Below are 19,436 nucleotides of genomic sequence, written 5' to 3'. Positions count from 1 at the left end.
TATCAGCTATTTGATAAACCTCCACATAGATTTCTATAGTGGCTACACTCGTTTGCACTACCACCAGCAATATTAAGTGTTTCCCTTTCCCAGAATCCTTGCCAGCATGTATTGTCACTTGTTTTCTTAATCTTGGCCATTCTGACTCAAGTAATATAAAAACTGTTTGCTCTGACAATCTGACAAACTCAAAATAAAATCACATAAATTTAATTTGTATTTCCCTGGTTACAGCATAGGTGTATTTCCCTGTGTCTCACTTATATGACCCACTTGTAAAAATGCACATCCCTGTCATTTCTTTTGAATTATTATTGTTTCTGTGAAAATTTACAAATGCTTTTACTATAACTGGGTGCTGATCTTTGTTAGATACATATTTTATAAATATCTCTTCTAATCTTTGGCCTAACTTTTTCACATGACTTCTGATATCTCATTGAAGAAGATAGTTTAATTTTAACAAACTCACATGTATGTGTTTTATGCCATAATTATGCCCTCATTTTATGCCTTGCTTAACAAGAATAGGTATATTCTTTTATGTCTCCTTATGTTTATCTGAAGATCTACATTTCTCTTAAGACTTTAATCCAATTGAAACAGGTTTTCATGTAGTGTTAAAGGTATAGGTTAAATTTTTTTTGCTTTCAGTATGAATAAATCATTTCTTAAAGATATCTTATACCACCTTTAATTACAGTTTCAGTGTGTATAGATTTTGCTTATAGTATAACAATTTTATTTCATTATTTTAATTGCCTTTACCTACTTCAAACATTGGCAGTTTTTTAAAGTGTGTATATGTATGTGTGTGTGTGTGTGTGTGTGTGTGTGTGTGTGTGGTGTATGTGTTTGTGGAGTGTGTGTCTGTGTGTATGTTTGTGGTGAGTGTATGTGTTCGTGGAGTGTGTATGTGTGTGTTTGTGTGTGTGTATGTGTGTGTGTGTGGTGTGTGTGTGTCTGTGTGTGTCTGTGTGTATGTTTGTGGTGAGTGTATGTGTTCGTGGAGTGTGTATGTGTGTGTTTGTGTGTGTGTATGTGTGTGTGTGTGGTGTATGTGTGTCTGTGTGTGTCTGTGTGTATGTTTGTGGTGTGTGTATGTGTTTGTGGAGTGTGTATGTGTGTGTGTGTGTGTGTGTGTGTGTGTGTGTGTGTGGTGTGTATACGGAGGCCAGAGGGGACCACTGGCTGTCCTGACCTATTTCTTTCATTCTTACTGCCTGGAGACAGGATATATCCCTGAACCTGAAGCTTGGATGACAGCCAGACAGCCCAGTTGTCCTCCTGCCTGTGCCCTTCACAGCCGCAGGGTTCCAGCATACACACCATGCCTCCTGGCTTCTTATGTTACCGTTTGAATTGCCTTAGTGGCCAATGTCATATTTGTTTCTGAGATGATGGGCTGTCCCTGGATCTCCTCTCAACAGCTTCATTTCTATCTCAGGACTCAGTCATTTCTTCACAGATTCTAATTTCTTTTCCCAATGGCAAATAGTAATTGTGGTGGTATTTGGTATTAGGCATAGCATCTTTTTCTTGAGATATTTTTATTACACTAAGTTCAAGCATGGGTCAACATTTCAAAACAAAGATATTGTCTTAGGCTCATACTGTTGTTTTCAATTAAAATTCAAATGGAGAAAGAGTTTTAGTCAATTTAATTTTATATTGCTTATAACCAATTCTACTTTTCCCTCTTTGAGACTCCCAGGTCCCCAAACACAATAATTATTCTCCCACCTCATTCCACACTATGTAGAACAATTCATAACAGAAAAGAGAATGTATCATTTGCCAGAAAGGCCAGTGTGAAAGAGCATCCTCATCAGAAGATGAAGATGATGCATATTCTGTTTAGAACAAACAGCATTCAGGAAGTGTTAGGACTTGATGGAGTGAATGAAGGTCTCTGCAGAAAGAGCAGACAATTGAGTTACCAGGGGGCAAATTATAGGTTCTGAGATCAGGGTGACTCTAAGTGGATGAGCCTCACACTGCAGCTGCAGACAGATGTAAAAATCCAAACGAGAAATGATATCCCTTTCTGTTAGTAAATCATCTTTCATTATTTAATAAAAATATTACTTTTCTATTTTGTTCTTATAGGCAGGACATAGGTCTGAGAGAAGAGGATTGGTAGCACTAGGAAGATTGCCCAGCAGCTATGAAAAGTTGCTATGAAAGAAAGAGGGCCTGAGCTCCAATGGCCACATGTTTTAGGAGGTCCAAACACTGGGCATACACATGAGCAGATCGCTGGGGCTCACTAGCTAGGCAAGCCTATGAAAACTGTGAGCTTCAAGTTCAGTTATAGACACTGTCTCGAAAAGTAAGGCGAGGTAATATAGATGTGATACATATGTAAAACAGAATAGCTGCAAACGAAAAATGACATCTTCCTGAAAATGGGTGGACTTTGAGAGTATATAATGTTAAGGAAAGTCACAAAATCTCAAAAAGAAAAAGTAAGGCGAAAACACATGTTCTCACTCATTTGTGGATCCTGGATTTAATGTGTCCACGTATGTGTGTAAACAGCTATAAAAGTGGGTATAAAATAACATTTAGAAAAATGATGAGGGTGAGCGAGGGTGATGACGTCAGTTGGCAAGGGCACAATGCAGGCAAAGGGGCACATAGTTGTGAAAGAGGAGATAAAGCTAATTGCTTTTCTAGCTTCAACTCTGCTATAGATTTATTTTTCCTTTTTGTGGTAGATAAGTGAATAAAAATGTAATTTATAATGAAAGTATAAAACACTAAACAAAGCTCCATTGCATCAGGAAGGCCATTCTAACTAATGGAAGTCCACTCAGATGACAGAGTTTGGGAATGGGCAAGTGTGTGTGTTTGAGTGACTCTTAATCTAGTAGAGTGATACTTTTATTTGTGAGTTCATTGCAATTAAGTGATTTAAAAAAACAAAGTAATCAAATCTTGGCTGTGTGAATAGATCAATACTACAAAAGCATTTTTTTTAAGTACAATAGAAAATGATTGAGAAAGACACTTGGCATGTTCTACTTTTGCATTTGTAAACATGCACACGCGCACAGACACACACACACCCCACAAGTGTAAATCTCTGTCTCTGTCTCTATCTCTCTGTCTCTGTCTCTGTCTCTGTCTCTGTCTCTCTCTCTCTCTCTCTCTCTCTCTCTGTCTCTCTCTCTCTCTCTCTCCTCTCTTTCTCTCTCTCTCCTCTCTCTGTCTCTGTCTCTCTGTCTCTGTCTCTCTCTGTCTCTGTCTCTCTGTCTCTGTCTCTGTCTCTGTCTCTGTCTCTGTCTCTCTCTCTCTCTCTCTCTCTCTCTTTCTCTCTCTCCTGTTCAGGATTGCTCCCTCTAACTTAGTTTTATTCCTCCAGTTTAATGAAAACAGGAGCGAAAATGCAGCTCAATTATCTTCTGCCGTTTGGAGAATCACCAGAGTTACTAATGAGCCACTGTCTTAATTATCTCTCTGCCCACAGAGGACAAGGTGTGGACCATAGTGTCTCACGACTTACAGATGCAGACGACAGTGGTAGGCTACAACCCAGAAAAGTACTCTGTGACACAGCTCATCTACAGCGCCTCCATGGACCAGATCAGTGCCATCACCAGCAGCGCCGAATACTGCGAGCAGTATGTCTCCTACTTCTGCAGGATGTCCAGGTTGTTGAACACCCCAGGTAGGCGGCAATGGAACATTGCTTTTAATTACTATCTCAGCTGGTGTTTGCAGTTACCTACACAATCCAACAGGTGTGGCCTCTTACTGTCCGGTCTTCAGTCTACAGAGTGCGGACGGCTGCAAATGAGTCCCGTGTAATCAGTGTAATCACGGGGCTTGTTTTCTGGACAGTGGAGCTCCCAGTGCATGACTTTTAAGGCAATTCCATTATTTTAAGGCTTTTGGGTTTTTTCGGTTTTATGCAGCTATATGCGGCATGCTGTTAATGCTCGTTTATCAAGCAGTTGCCTTGGGCAGAAGTTTGTCAGAGCTCCTTGTGAGCTTTCAAGCGATTCTCTTTGAGTTCCTCCGGTGTCTTTAATGTAAAGATGAAAGGCTTCTGAAGGCTGTCTGCCAGGAAATCTGGTATAGAGCGGTGAGAGATTTTAGGGCTCTTTGCTGTCATTTAACTGTATCTGTCTTAAGAAGCACACTCTGAAGTTCCTTTCATGACAGTCTATTTTAGTGATAGATAGTGTATATGTGTACGTGGAAGTGTGCATGAGTATGTGTGCACAAGACTACGTGGGCGTTCAGAGAATAAAGAAGCCCCCAAAGTTATACCAAAAGTACCTTCCCAGCAAGAAAGCCTCATGTGTCGGGGGTGGGGTATGCCCCTAAATTTAATATGAAGGTAAGGCTATACATTATTTGGTCCACAATGTAATAGCAAAAATTAACATGAACCTTGAGTGGAGGGAACAGGGCTTTAAGATTTGCAGCCTTGAGGCTTTCCAGGTGAACCTTTCGAATATTCGTTGAACTTGAACTCTTTTGTGAATATTCACTTATCTTATGCAGTAAGGAAAACTATTATATATTTATCATGTGCAATATGTTTTAAAATATGGTTGTGGAATGGCTAAGTCAAGCTAATATTTACATATGTATACCTTACCTTCTTATGGCAAGAATAACTTTCAGGGATGTAATATAACTGTTACAGACTATAGTGACCATGTTATACTATGTATCTCTTGTTATCTGGCCTCAGTTTCGTATGATTTTGCTATCAAATTAGGAGAAGAATTGCCAAGAGTCACCCTGTAAAGGGAGCTCACTAGGCATGTGGGCTGTCTAGGAGGTGATCTGGTGTTTGCAAGGTCTTGTACCACGATGCACTCCCAAACTGCTTCCAGCCTCTGACATGCTGTCAGGAGCCATCGAGATATCTCTGGGGGTGATCTGGTATTGGCAAGGTCTGTATCACGATGTACCCCAGAATCCAATCTCTGAATACCCTGTCAGTTTTGCTTTCCTACATCTCTCTAAAATCTGGCATCAGAGCCTGGCATGGTGGCGCATGCTTTTAATCCCAGCACTGAGGGAGGCAGAGACAGGTGAATCACTATGAGTGTAAGGCCAGGTTGGTCTGCAAAGTGAGTCCAGGACAGCCAAGATTACACAGAGAAACCCAGTCTCGAAAACCCAAAAGCAAATACATCTGGCATTAGCGTGAACTGTAATTTTCTGGGCACTGTCCAGCTCTGATTGAGCAAACTTCCTACAGGATTTTGTTGAAGATGCACTGTTTGCTATTCAGATGAATTAATCTGTAATTATGGAATTCCTGATTTGATTCAAATAGTTTTAAAAGTTAAAGTTAGTTTATGGCGGCAATAAATACCTTTGTGGACCTCTAGATGCCTCACTAAGGATAGCCTACTAGCAGATTTGCGGCTTCAGATAAGCCTCCACCGCAGAGGGCAGCACAAATCGTGGTGTTTCCACCATAAATATAGACAGGATTGTTTAAACTCCCCATGAACCTAAGTGGAATGAAGTTACCTAGAGATGTCTGATTTTACTCTGTTTCGTAGAATGAAAGACAGATAAAATTATTGTCCTGAGCTCATAATGAACTAAGGGACAGCTGGATAAGGTATAGTTAGGTCCACCCTAATTGATAAGTCATATACTCTTGTTAAGTTTCAGGCCCTATTAACTTTAGACCCTGCCAACCTTCGTCATTCTGAACTCACTATGAACTTACGTAATGGAGACATAGATAAGAAATGCTTATATTTAAAACATGTAACCTGTTACATTTTCGAATTCATCTGTGTTTGTGATTAATTGTACTCTTTTGACTACGAGGTAATTCCCTTTTCTCAGAAGTATGAGTATGGCCATCTACAATAAACGGTGCTGGAAACTGGGAAGCTTAACTTCAGGTGAAGTTAAGATGCCTGACTTCATCCACTTCTTCTCTTGATCCTTCTATCTTGAATATAAGTGCTGAAAATTGGGAAGCTTAATTTTAAGTCGAGATGCCTAACTAATCTCATCTACCTTTCTCCTGTATGTGTGCATGTGTGTGAGTAGTTTATTTTCTATCTCTCGCTTCTTATTTCTCTGTAGATTCGCAAAAAGGTTAGCAGACTCAAGGCCATCAGCCTTCTACGGCTAATAAGCCTAAGTTTACACTAACTAATTGGAGAGCTCCACAAAGAGGCCAATCTACAGATCAAAGAGCCTCCTTTTACGACCCCCATGCAGTTTCTAGCCAGAAGCCACGTTTACAGCCTCAGCCATAGGAAACTTGTGGCCAGTTTAAGTTCTCCTCACGGCTGCAGTACAGCCGGTCTCTAGAGAAGAAACCTTGCGCTCTTTTTCCCCTTCCCTCCTTAATCTTTCATTCCTGATTGGTTGCCTGAGCCGTCAGCTCTGGCCACCCAAGAGATGAAGCAAACTGGAAAGGCATCTGCATCCAGCACCAGAAAAACTACCCTGGACCCTCTTCAGAACAGCATCTGGGCATTAACAAAGAATGCCTCCTTTAATGGGGTGTTATACTAGGAATCTATGAGGTCTACAGCACTGAAAGAAATGAATGATGTTTTCATTAATAAGCAATATCATAACATTGCATCCTATCAAAGACTAGTAGTCTGTGATGCCCTAAACCAATACTGGATTAGATCCAACATTGTTTGGGAGCTGCTTTCAGACAAGAGCTGGAGACAAAATAATAGAAGATTTTGAGATGCTTGGGTGTTTCTCTTGTACAAAGCCCTGTGCTATTAGAATGTTCATGACACATTCCGTGGACTCTAGAGGAGTAAAATCTGAAGATGGAGAAGTGACAGGTTTAGAAAGTTCTGGCTTGTGTTGTTTGGAGGAAGGATGATTACGGTTGGCCTGTTGGAGTAATGTGCCATTGAGAAAACAGAAAGAAGTTTCCAGGCTGATGCTGGGGAATGAATGGCAGCAGGTGGGATATGAACAGTCCTTGTGGTGCTGGCCAGAAGCCCTGGGTTGAGAAAGAAATATGGACATGGGTCTGGAAGCAAGTAAATGCTATGCTGGGGACTGAGTCCTTAGCCTGTCCTTCTGAGCCTATGTGTGCTAGAGAACAGCACACGGGACTTAGAAAAGTAGAACCACCAGACCCCCCCTCCCTGTGTTTTTAATGTAATGGAGCTAAAGTGAGGTTGAAAGTATACATTTGTTGTGAGAGCCACGAAATAAGTTGTTTCTCCATCATACATATGAGGAAGCCTTGGTTCCCAAAGTGACTATATTTGGAGATAGGGCTTTAATGAAATAAGAAAGTTAAATGTAGTCAGAATGGGGAAGTCTTGATCCCAACAGGACTGGCAGCCTCAAAGAAGAATATGGACACATGCGCCATCTGTAGACACACCAAGGAGGGCCCTGACATGCCAAACTAAATCCACCAGCTCCTCGAACCTAGGCCTCCCTCCTCCTGAACCTCAAGGAAACACATGCCCTAACTCAGCTGCCTGCCTATGTCACTTTGCCTGGCAGTTCTAGCAGATGTATGTTCCCAGATGGTGTCAAAACTGAGTGGAATGGAGACCAACTCTGAGAATGTGAGAGTTCCACACAGCTCAACAGGTGCTTCTGTGGCCCTTCACTGCTTGCAGCATCATTAATTGGATCCTGCTTCCCTTGCTAGCTAGCGTTAGCCAAGGACTGGCAGAAGGAGTCATTGGTGACCTCAGCAGCTTGTTTTTCTCTGTTTCTGTGTGACTGCTCATCACAGAGGCTCCAGTACCTAGCATGGAAAAGGAGTGGGACAAATTGTGCTCACCAGAAAGAAATCTTGGTACTTTCATTGGTAGAGTCAAATTTTCATTACCAAATCTTTGTAGCAGTTAAAGCATATTAATATTTTAAACACAGTAGAGTTACTGAATAAGTATATTAATAACTTATGTTTTAGATACCAGGAGAACTGATTTAAGGCTGAAGGTAGATAACATTGATTTTCTTGGTCCTATGGGTAGTCTTCTTCTTCCTGAAACTCAGTGTTTTCCTAGTAGCCACAGGAAACCTCACATGCCTATTACTCTCTTAATTAGCATGCTATACAAAGCTTTAGAGAGAACTAAGAGAAATGTGATGGTTTTATCTGTCACCTAGACACAGTCCAGATTCACTCCAGAAGGGAGTGTAAATGAGAGGTGGGTCTGTGAGGCAGGATATTGATTAGTTACTTATTTGAGGGATGAACTTCCCACTGTGGGTGGCAGCATCCCATAGGCAGGAGGCCTTGAGCTGTTTAAGAATAGAGAGAGCTGAACACTAGCATGCATGAGTTAGTCCACTGCTCCTAACTCTTGCCAGTGGATGTGATAGGGGCAGTTGCTTCAAACTTCTGTCTTGACGTCCCTGGCATGATAGACCGTACCCTCGAACGGTGCACCAAATAAACCCCTTTCTCCCTAAAGTTGCTTTTTGTCAAGATATTTTATCATAGCCATGGAGAAAACTAAGACAATAAACTTGTTTTATAGTACGTTAGTTATACTTTCCAAAGTAAAGAAAAGCACACTTTTCTTTCTGACCTCCAGATGACCTTTTCAGGAACGAACTACTAGCTGAAGATCAAGAGTGAATTTTTAACTTGCACAATAAATATATTATCTTATTTATGTTTTAAGAGAATGCAACATTGTGTTTTAAGAAAGTTATAGATTGTCATTGTACCTAAAATGTTCTTTGAGAATTTTCATCATGTGCACCAGGCATTTTTTGAAACATTCTATCATTCTTTCCTTTTTTTCTCCCCCCCTTTTATTAAAAATACATTCTTTTCTCATGCAGTATATCCTAATTAAATTTTTTCCCTTCCTTTACTCTTCCCACTTCTTCCCGCATCCTCTCCTACCTGGATCTACTCCATTTCTGTCTCTCATCAGAAAGAACAGGCTTCTAAAAGATAACAAGCCATAACAAAATAATATATAACAAGATAAATCAAAAACAATCACATCCAAGATGGACAAGGCAAACCAACAGAAGGAAAAGAACCCCTAAAAAAGACACAAAGATACCAGAGACACACTCACTCACACACTCAGGAGTCCCACAATAATACTAAACAGAAAGCTATAAAAGAGATTCCAGGACATGCTACAAACACATTTAGGCCCCATGTTTGTTGCTTCAGCCTCTGTGAGTTCATGTGAGCTTGTTTGTTTGATTTAGAGGGCTTGGTTCTCCTAGTTTCTTCCATCCCCTCTGGCTCTTATACTCTTTCTGCCTCTTCTTCTCCTCTACTGAAAAGCCCTATCATTCTTTCATTCACACGGGATCTGTTTTCGTATGATTTTTGCTAATTTGAACAAAAGTACATACCTTCAAGTATTCCTGTATCATCCTGCAGTGAAGTCTTTCTAAGCAGGAGCAAGAGTCCACATTTTCTGAATGCTCACTGCAATGGTGAGTCCAGAGCCCCTCCCCGCCCCCCACACAGGTCTTCATGGGACTTGCTTGGATCCCAGGGAGACTGATTTCAGGAGACATTCATGGGTGGTTTTATGAGCCACTATTTGGAACCACTGCTTATGGCCTTTGTGCTTCTCCTATATCTAAGTAGTTAGCTCTTTATGTGGGCAAAGACTAAAAGGACTCCCTGACCAGTGACAAGAAAAATGGCATACATGATTAACTGCTTTCTCAGCAAAATTACGCTAGTATGGTGGTGTTTTTAATCCAAGTGATGGAACCAGCTCTACATTCTGTAACGATTCCTGTCTCCACTTCAGAATCCTTTTCCACATTCCCTGTTTCTCCTTACCAGGTGAGCTACAGTGTAGAGCAGCTGACATGAGGATAGGAGTGGCTAGCATAGCAAAGCTCCCTGTGCTCTGGATTCTGTATCAATCAAAATAAGAAAGAGGAGAATTTCATAAAAATACTTAATTTGTTTTTTAAGGAACAAATGCTTGCTGTAATTGGTTTTTTGTTTTTGTTTTTTGTTTTTGTTTGTTTGTTTTTTTTTTTTTTTTTTTTTTTTTTTTTTTTTTTTACTCCTTCATGGTAACGTCTGATTTTAAATATCCATTTAGTCATTCTGTAACTAAGACTGAATTATACTGGAACTTCCTCAGAAGCATTTGTGGCATCTGTTTGAATGCAAAGTATATTCATTATAGTCGCTGCAATTAAAAGGAATATCAAATGAGGCTGTAATAGCTATGCACTAAAATGTTATTCTTTATTTTAAGAGGCTTACTCTCCAGATGTCATTTGGGGCCCTGTAACTTCTAAGATATACAGGACCAAGAATGGATAGGCACATGGAGCTTGTGTATGTACGTCTATTGCTAAGTATTTGCTTGTACTGTACCATTGGCTGCCACATGTAGACTCATTCATTACTGATTTCTCACAACTTTTATAAGGATGGTAATGTGTGCGTTACAGCACTGTCTCCATTGTTATTACAAAATTTGAAAATGGAATCACTTTAAAATAATGGAATAGATGTGAGGGCATCCTACTGAGACTCTAGGTAAGAGAAATATAGGATATGGGGAAATATAAGGATCCAGAGGGTCCTAGAAACCTACAAGAAGAACATCATGATTGGGTAGATTGGGGCCCAGGGGCTTCTGCTCAAACTATTGCACTAACCAAGGACAACACAATAGTAGACATCAAACCCCTACTCTGATCCACCCAATGGACACCAGCACATCTTTGCTAGCACGTACTGTTATTTGAACTTTTTTTTTTATAATTTATTCACATTATATCCCAATTGTTACCCCTTCCCTCATCACCTCCCATTCCCATGCCCTCTCCCTCTTTCTCCATAGTCCCCTGAAAGGAGGAGTCCTCTTCCCCTACAATCTGACCTCAGCATATCAGGTCTCATTAGGACTGCCCTGCATCATCTTCCTCTGTGGACCAGTAAGGCCTCCCTGCTCGGGGAAATGATAAAATAGAAGGAAGAACCCGGAGGGGCCTGGAACTCCACGAGAAGACCAACACAGGTGCCTTTATTACCATCACCTCTATACTGGGAAAAACACAAAACCTCCTGGTGAGAATCACTACACATATTTTTGGAGGAAATATTTCTGAGAGTCTATAATGATACAAATTAGCACAAGAAGTTGGTCAGCTTGACATTGAAGTGCTGGCAGCAACCTCTGGACACTATACAAGACTAAGCTAAACCTAGGTTTCCTTCAAATAAACAGACACAGGAAGGAACACGGGTTGCTAATTGAAAACTGTGACCACCTAATATGGACCACAGAAATAGATCAGCATACCCTAAAGCCATTCAAGTACAAAAACTAATCACACTACACAGCAATATAAATTCGAACATTAAGTATAATTTTTTTTTGTCTTAAGTGTAATTATAAACCCACAGCCTGGCGGAAGTGACTTGACTGCGTGTCTGATGCAAGTTCGAGGGTTTCCTCTCCTCAGTCTTAGCTTCCTTTCCCTTGCCGAGACCACAGGCAGTGTGTGCATAACTTAGGGATCAGGAAATTTGAGTGAGAATTTCCATCCATGCTTCTCTGTTTGTCTTGCAAGGTAGCTTGTTTACTTATGAATGCCCCCTTTCTTATTTTAAATAAATTTCCTTTTGTTTAAAAAATGGAATTCGATGACATGTGCTTGAAATCCCATAGGCGAAACTGATGAAGTAGAGACAAGTAGATCCCTAGGGCTTTCTGGGAGCCTGCCTAGCCTATTTAGCAAGCTCCAGGCCAGGGAAAGACACTGTCTCAAACAATCAGACAGACAGACAGACAGACAGACAGACAGACCGACAGACAAATGTTATAGAGATACTGAGGAATGACACCTGAGTTGCCCTCTTATGTCTACATGCACACACACTGGTGCACCCAGTACACACACATACACACGTCTACCTCTTACACACATACAGAATTTGAATATGATAAGTCAGATATTGGAAGAAAAAGACAGGTAGATCCTGCTGACATACAGGTCTATTAAATAATCCAGGAGCTTTCAGAAGGCTACGGTATTTAACTGATCTGGACAGGTCTTGCTAGCCTGTTCAAAAGTACTTATTTGTATGTCTTGGAATGTAAGGCCCTCATATATTTGTTTTACAAATCATATTATAGTTTCCAATTCAGAATTTTCTCCTGAAGTATTTATTCCCTGTATAAATGAAGATGTATTTAATTGCAGACATGTGTGTGCTTGTGTTTCATGTCTTTTTGATGATATTTAACTCTGTTTGTTGGTTTCCAGGGTTACATTTCTTTTAATTTCTCAAGGTAGCCTAGTTCTCATAAGTCACACATTTATTGCTTTGTTATGTTGGAAGATGCCATATAAATTATCCATCCTTCTGGGTAGTTTACTAGTAGATTTTGTATCTATTGCAAAGGAGTTATGCTCACAATTTTTGCTTGTAAAGTAAGCTGTGTAAAATTCAATATACTTTGATGATACTAAACTGTGATTTAGTGGCATCCCAAAGAGAAGAAAGCACAAGTTTAACATTGTGATTTATAACCTATTTTTAGCAAATAAAATTCTAAACTTTGGTGCATTTTTCAAGAAAAATATTTTTCCAACTTTGTATTTTTCATTCTAAAAGATGTGGATGTTCAGCTTTTGAGACACTGCAACCTTTTTAAGAGCATTAACCAATTCTAGCTAAATACTATTTTAAGTGAATGAGACTCAATGTTATTAATCAGTATATTAATCAAAAGATTAATAATTTATCTAACAGACTGTGAGCCTTAATTTTAGTATTAAAGCTGAAGGACTTAGTTCAATGAGACAAGCAAAGAGGACACTGAAGAACACAGTTGGGGGTCAGCGGTATAGCCTAGATGGTAGAGTGCTTACCTAACATGCAGGAAGCCTTGGGTTCAATCCCCGAGCACTGCATAAAATGGCATCATGGTACTTCCCTGTATTCCTAGCACTTCTAAGGCAGACATTCAAGGTTAAGGCCACTGTAGGCTAGACAGGGGTTTAAAGCCAGCCTTTACTAAACTTCTATGTGGATAAATATACATGTCCAAAAAGGTGGCTTAGTGGGTAGAGGCACTTGTTGTCAAGCCGGATGACTTAAGTTCAATCCCTAGGATCCACATACGAGAAGAAAAATACAAACTGTCCTCTGATGTATTTCTACATGAATGCAGCTGCACATGCACACACACACACACACACACACACACACACACACATGTACACACAGACAGAGAGAGACAGACAGACACACAGACACACAGACACAGAGAGACACAGACACACACGCAAATACACACAGAGACTGAGAGACAGACAGACAGATAGAGACACAGAGAGACAGGCAGAAACAGAGACAGAGACAGTAAATAAATAAACATTTAAAAATAAAATAATAAGCAAAGAAAGAAGAAAAAGCATATTTAAAAAGTTAACTCTAACAACGCTGTAATGCTGCACATTGGAGTGTTTAGAACTCACAGGACACACTGTTAACCAAAGGGGCAGAGCCGCTGCAGGAAGAAGAGCTATGGGAGGCTATGAAACAGCATTGACACCTAGGGTCCCGGAAGGATGTCCTCCCCTCTGTCCCACTTTCCTGGTAAATGAAGACTTTCGTGGGACATGCCCCTTGGGCTAGTGTCCAGATATAAGCGAGTATATACCATTTAACTCTTTCTGCTTCTGGGTTAACTCACTCATTATGATCATTTCTAGTTCAATCCATTGGTCCACAAATTTCTGGAATTCCTTGTTTTTAATAGATGAATAGTATTCCATAGTGTATATGTACCACAGTTTCTTTATCCATTCTTCTATTGAGGGACACTTAGGCTATTTCCACGTTCTAGCTATTATGAATAAGGCTGCTATGAACATGGTTGAGCAAATGTTCTTGTTGTGTGCTGGAGCATAGGAGAATGGAGAAATAGAAGGCTCCAGAGGGTCCTAGAAACTTACAAGAAGAACATTATGATGGGCAGATCTGGGCCCAGGAGTCCTGCTCAAACTATGGCACCAGCTAAGGACAATACGTGCAGTAAACTTCGAACCCCTACCCAGATCTAGCCAATGGACAGGACATTCTCCACAGTTGAGTGGAGAGTAGGGTCTGACTTTCACACGAACTCTGGTGCCCCATATTTCACCACATCCCCTGGATGGGGAGACCTGGTGGCACTCAGAGGAAGGATAGCAGGCTACCAAGAAGAGACTTAATACCCTATGAGCATAAACAGGGGCAAGAGGTCCCCCTCAGTCACAGTCATAGGGGAGAGGAGTAAGGGGGAAATGGGAGGGAGGGAGGAATGGAAGGATACAAAGGATGGGATAACAACTGAGATATAATATGAATAAATTAATAAAATATATTTAAGAAAAGAAAAAAACAGCATTGACATCGAATCTCAACCAGAAAGATGGAAAGGGGGATTAACGCTGGCTGATGCATGTGCATTTCCAGTGTCTCAGGAAATGTAGCATATACGCTGAAATGGCAGAGTTCACTCAAGTTCAGAAGGCAGTGGCTGAGGAGTCCCAGCTCTGAGATGGCATATGCTCAGTGCTGACATGAAGGCCAAGCAGTGCAGTGCTTACCTGAAGGACGTGAGAGGCTGGAAGAGGACCTGAGGCAGCAAGGCAGGAAAGGGGGCTGGAGATCAATCTTGAGCCTCTTTGCATTTCACACTTAAAGGCCAAAGGGTTGGCTGTAAGCAGGGAGAGGGGACTCGAAGACAGGGCTGGTGTGACGGGACCTCCCAGCACTGTGTCTGTGCTGCCTGAGAGTCCCAGCGGGACTGACAGAGGAGGAAGGACTAACTCGTCCAAGGTTCAGGTGAAAGTTGCATTACCTAATAGAGTAAATGAGGACATTTCTGGGTGGCTAACTGGGAAAACCAAGAAGAGGTTCGAAGGCTGCTAGCAGGGAGGTTACCAAGGGAAATCGGGAGACTGGACAGTTTGAGGAGCTAGCACAAGGGAAACAGGGTTCATCCTGTCTGTGATGACTCATGGGGTGCAAAGCCTTTTAACTGACACCAAAAAGAGATGTGCGATTTCCCGCTTCATGGCAATGTAAACATTTCCAATAATTAGAATGAAACAGCAGGGTCTCTTCACGCTCTCGTTCTGGTGTTTGCATTAGAAGAACGGAGAACACAGTCCAAACGCATCCATCTCTGCGGTGTCATTAAAGTTTGGACTTTGCTTCATCTTCATAGTCTGCTTTGGTGTGACGCCACCTGCGTAATGGCTGCTCCGTGAACGTTTGAGTTGGAGACTCCTGCTCCAGCTCTTCCCAGGGAGAAGAAGCCCATCAAGTGTGTCTACATTTTTGTGAACCAAAACAAGTCCTGTGCTTGCCAGTCGTAACTGTAGTGGAAGGAGAAATGAGCACAGCCAAGGCAGAGATCTGTGAACAGTGATGGATGCTCAGTCGGATGAGGTGTTATGGGGGGAGCGAAAACAGAAACTCGGCGGAAAGGAAAAGGAGCACCAATTAAAAGGGAGGGTGATAGTGGGAGGAAAACGTGCAGCTCCCTGAAGGGACTCGAAAGTGATGTTGGAACAGGGAAAACTAACTGAATCTGACTGGGGATGCTTTTTCAGGGAGATTACTGTTTATAAAAAAAAAAAATACATAAAGCAAAGAATGAACAAAAAGGAAAACTTGAGGTGTGGCCAGTGATAAGAAAGTTAGCTGTAAGAGGAAAGCTGTTCAGGTGTAGTTCTGGGAGGCCACTGCAGAACGGATGGAGAAAAGAAACAGTACGTGTGATTTTCAGGATGTGTAAAGGCGGGGTGGGGTGACTGGATAGAGGAGTCGCTGGCGAAACGGAAGGAGGAGTTAAGAATCCCTGACCATTTTAAGCATGAGGGAGTAGTTATAGGTTTGCAAATCCTAAAGGCGGCTTTACAGAGAAACAAAACAAAACAAACAAACAAACAAACAAAAATTCCTGTTCATAACAAGACAGAGAAGGAACAGCAGTGGTCTCTTTTTTATCTCCTGGGACCACTCAAGTTGCAAGCTTGCTGAGCTCTGAGGGAAGGCATCAAGGACTGTATGCCCTCTGTAAAGCAGTAAGGCCTGCGATGTCTGCACTGAACTTACTGGTGCTTGTGTGGAGAGTCCAGTTTGATGGAGACATGGACCTTCTGTGAGGTTATTTATCCTGTCAATACATAGCGTTGGCAATTTGTCTTCTCGTGTCCTTCTGGTTATCAGGACCTAAATGGTGATGCTCAAAAGATGAATTCAACTATGTATTCCTTCAAAGCAAGACGTTTAAATAGGGGTAAATTTAAAGCATGTATGGGAATTATACATTTTAGATTCCTTTTTCCTTGTAGCATCTGGCATGTTGTCTTAGGGCTTCTGACAGGACCGTATCCCTTCTGAAGAAAGATTGGATGTGAAAATCATAGCCCCACAGAGACTACAGGAGCACTAGCTTTCCTTTCAGTGTTATTACATCTTAATGAATAGATTTCTTCTAGTTTGTGAGAAATGTGAAGTGATAGATTTGCACTTAAATTAGTTAAATGTCCATATACTAAGAGATCATAAAGCCAATGATTTTAAATCTGTGCTTTTAGTTTGCTATAAAAGAGCATAGAAGTGAAGAATTGAATGTCTTTTCTCCAATTTCAGAAAAAAATTAAAAATCAGTAGGTTTGTCTTATTTTTTTATAAATCTCATACTTGCTGACTCTTCCTCTTTGAGAAAAACAAAATGATGTTTATAAACAATTCTTCGGAAAGACTGGATAAATAAAATACTATATACTTGAAATTGTTGATGATACCAGCACATTAGGTAAAGAAGTATTGAATTTTAATATTCTTTCATGAATATTCCTCTCTGCTTTTGCTGACATCTACATGTATTGTCCATCAGAAGTACAATTGGGTTTAATTGGTTTTATTATATTTTCTAGCTTATATCAAATCATTAGTGATTATTACTAATGAATTATTTTTCAAAATTATCCATTCTTATGGCATCATAAAATGAAAACATGCTTGATTTGACAGATATTATGCATTGTACCTCAAACTTGTCTCTGACATAAGATACTAACAAATTTATCAGTTTTACTATGAAAATGCTTTCCTGGAGGCATGTAGTACCACACACCTATAATCCCCAATTTAGGGAAGATAGGCGGGGAGATCATAAATTTGAGGACAACCTAATCTACATAGTAAGACCAGTCTCAAATCAAACTATCCACCCTGGAGTGCATAGAATATTACTACAGAATTGCCAATTGCCTCTTCTAATGCCATTCTTTGCCTGATGCCTTGAAAACACAGCCTGATCAAGCAGAGTCCTTTCATATGGCATCGCCTTAAAACACGAGCTGCTGTTGTAAATTCGTGACAATAAAACCATGTCGTTTATGACTTTTAGGACTTATCATGTACCGATGATAACAAGCCAACTTAGGATTTGTTACAAGCTCTAGAAACGTGAGCACGCGCTTTGTGAGCTAGCTTCTCTTCCTGCTTGCTTGCAGAGGTGTCTTTGCGGGGGAAGCCTAAGAATCTTTGGGAGGACGCCGAGGAGGGAGAGCAGGTGGGGGGGGGGTGCTAGGGCACCGCTAAGGAGAGCTACTGGTTCATGCTCATCCATGCACAGAACCAGTAAAGGATGCAGAGGGAGATTTACCCCCAGGTATTGGCTTATAGGAATGAGGGACCTAACAGGGCATATTCAAAAGAAGGCTGATCTTCAGGAGAGACAAGATGGGACACTTAGGCAGAGAAGTGGCAGTTATGGGTAAAGTTTCTTCTGAAGGATGTTTCCAGCCTACTCTTTGGAGTTCCCAGTGACTGAAGGAAGCCCAGGCGGATGAGCTAGAGGAATGAATCTGTTATGCAAAGTCGATTCTGTACTTCCATTACTTTTACAACCCGGATTTGTCATTTACAAGACTGGACATTGTACATAAGGTGACACTTAAAGCAACCATCACAGCCAATGAATATTAGTTATAAGATGAGCTACTGCAGAATCCAACTCTCAGGTAGTGGCAATTTATACTCTCGACTAAAGACTGTACAGCTGCATTGTCACCGACAGGCTGGGAATGCCTGTTGCAGACTGAGGGATTATTCAAGCCCAATAACTTTGCTTTGCTGATGAATGGCCAAGTGGGTCTTGTGTCTGCCAGACTGCTGAACGAAATCTCCTGCTATTGGGTGACAATAAGCATGATTTCATGAATCCAGCTGGATTTAGAAGATTCGTTACTAGAAAAAGCCCTTCCGTTTCCTTGTGCTGTTTCAGAGAAGACTGCAGATGTTTTCCTCACATTGCAGCAAGACAGCATTTGTCACAGAGACATAGGCTTTGCTCGGTAATTCTCTCAACAAGTTGCTTCAAAGGCAGGCTTTCCATGGAGGAAGACAGGTATGCTGTCTATCCAAGGCTTCTATCACCTACCAACATTATTCTGAAGCCTTTCCTTTGCTAAATCTCGAGTGTGTGTGTGTGTGTGTGTGTGTGTGTGTGTGTGTGTGTGTGTGTGCGCACATGCACACACGTGTGCGTTTATGTCCACATGTGTTTGTACCTGCATATGTGGGTGAGATAAAAAAACTTCAAATGTCATTTTCTGTCATCATCCATCAATTTTTTATCAAGGCAATTTCTCACTGAACCTGGAGCTCACGATTAGGTAAGGCTGACTGGCCAGTGAGCTCCAGGGATCCAGTCATCTGCCCCTGTCGAGTGCTGATGGCTGTGTATAGCCAAGTCCACACCCCACTGGGCTCTGGGGCTGGACTCAGATCATCATCCAAGCGTTTCCCCCACTGAGGTTCACCCTTGCCCCTCCTTTACTAACTTTTATAGTTGAATCAGACTTCTTTATTTTTTTTTTTTACTATGCAGAGTAAAGGTGACATAGAAACCCAGAGAAGCAGTGTTAGAAAAGCAGGCTTTTATAAGCCTGCTTGTGAATAAAATACTTTATGCCAGAGACTAAGTTTCCAAAGCTATTATTTTTCACCTATGAATGGCAAAACTTTTCTGGATTCCATTATCTGTTAAGTTTGCTTCCAAGTTGCCAAGGCTGGTTGCTAGGTAAAGAGATTTTAGGGGACAATAAATAATGTTATAATGTTATAGCCACCATGACCCTCACCTCAGATGGTAACCTCCCTTAAGGAACTTGCCCACGTTTTGTTTTCTCTTGGTACATGATGACACATATAAGAAAAATGTATTATTCTTTATATAGTTAGATAATAGTGCTTAACAATAATTATTGATAAATGAGATTGTACTGGTGATGACAGGGCACAAATGACATTTGTATTTATTAAATATATATCTAGGAATGAGAGTGGACTACACCTATTACACCAGCTCCAACATTTGGCATCACACACCACTGTATCCATTTTACATTTGAAGAAGTGCAGCCTCACCAGAGCTCATCAATTCAACAACTCTAATGTCATACTGAGGCCA

At 40.9% G+C, this 19,436-nt stretch overlaps 1 protein-coding gene across 1 annotated transcript in view; it reads left to right on the top strand.

Moving 5' to 3' along the window:
* CNTNAP2 (contactin associated protein 2) overlaps positions 1 to 19,436 on the top strand; it is a 2,010,562-nt gene that overhangs the window by 1,280,452 nt on the left and 710,674 nt on the right. Inside the window, exon 13 of the mRNA XM_084788077.1 lies at positions 3,473 to 3,673. Coding sequence (XP_084644203.1) covers positions 3,473 to 3,673 — 201 coding nt within the window. The remainder of the gene's footprint in view (positions 1 to 3,472; positions 3,674 to 19,436) is intronic.

This window comes from Acomys minous (assembly GCF_964271855.1).
Source record: "Acomys minous genome assembly, chromosome: 6".
Lineage (NCBI taxonomy): Eukaryota > Metazoa > Chordata > Mammalia > Rodentia > Muridae > Acomys > Acomys minous.
This window is presented reverse-complemented; position numbering and strand designations above follow the sequence as displayed.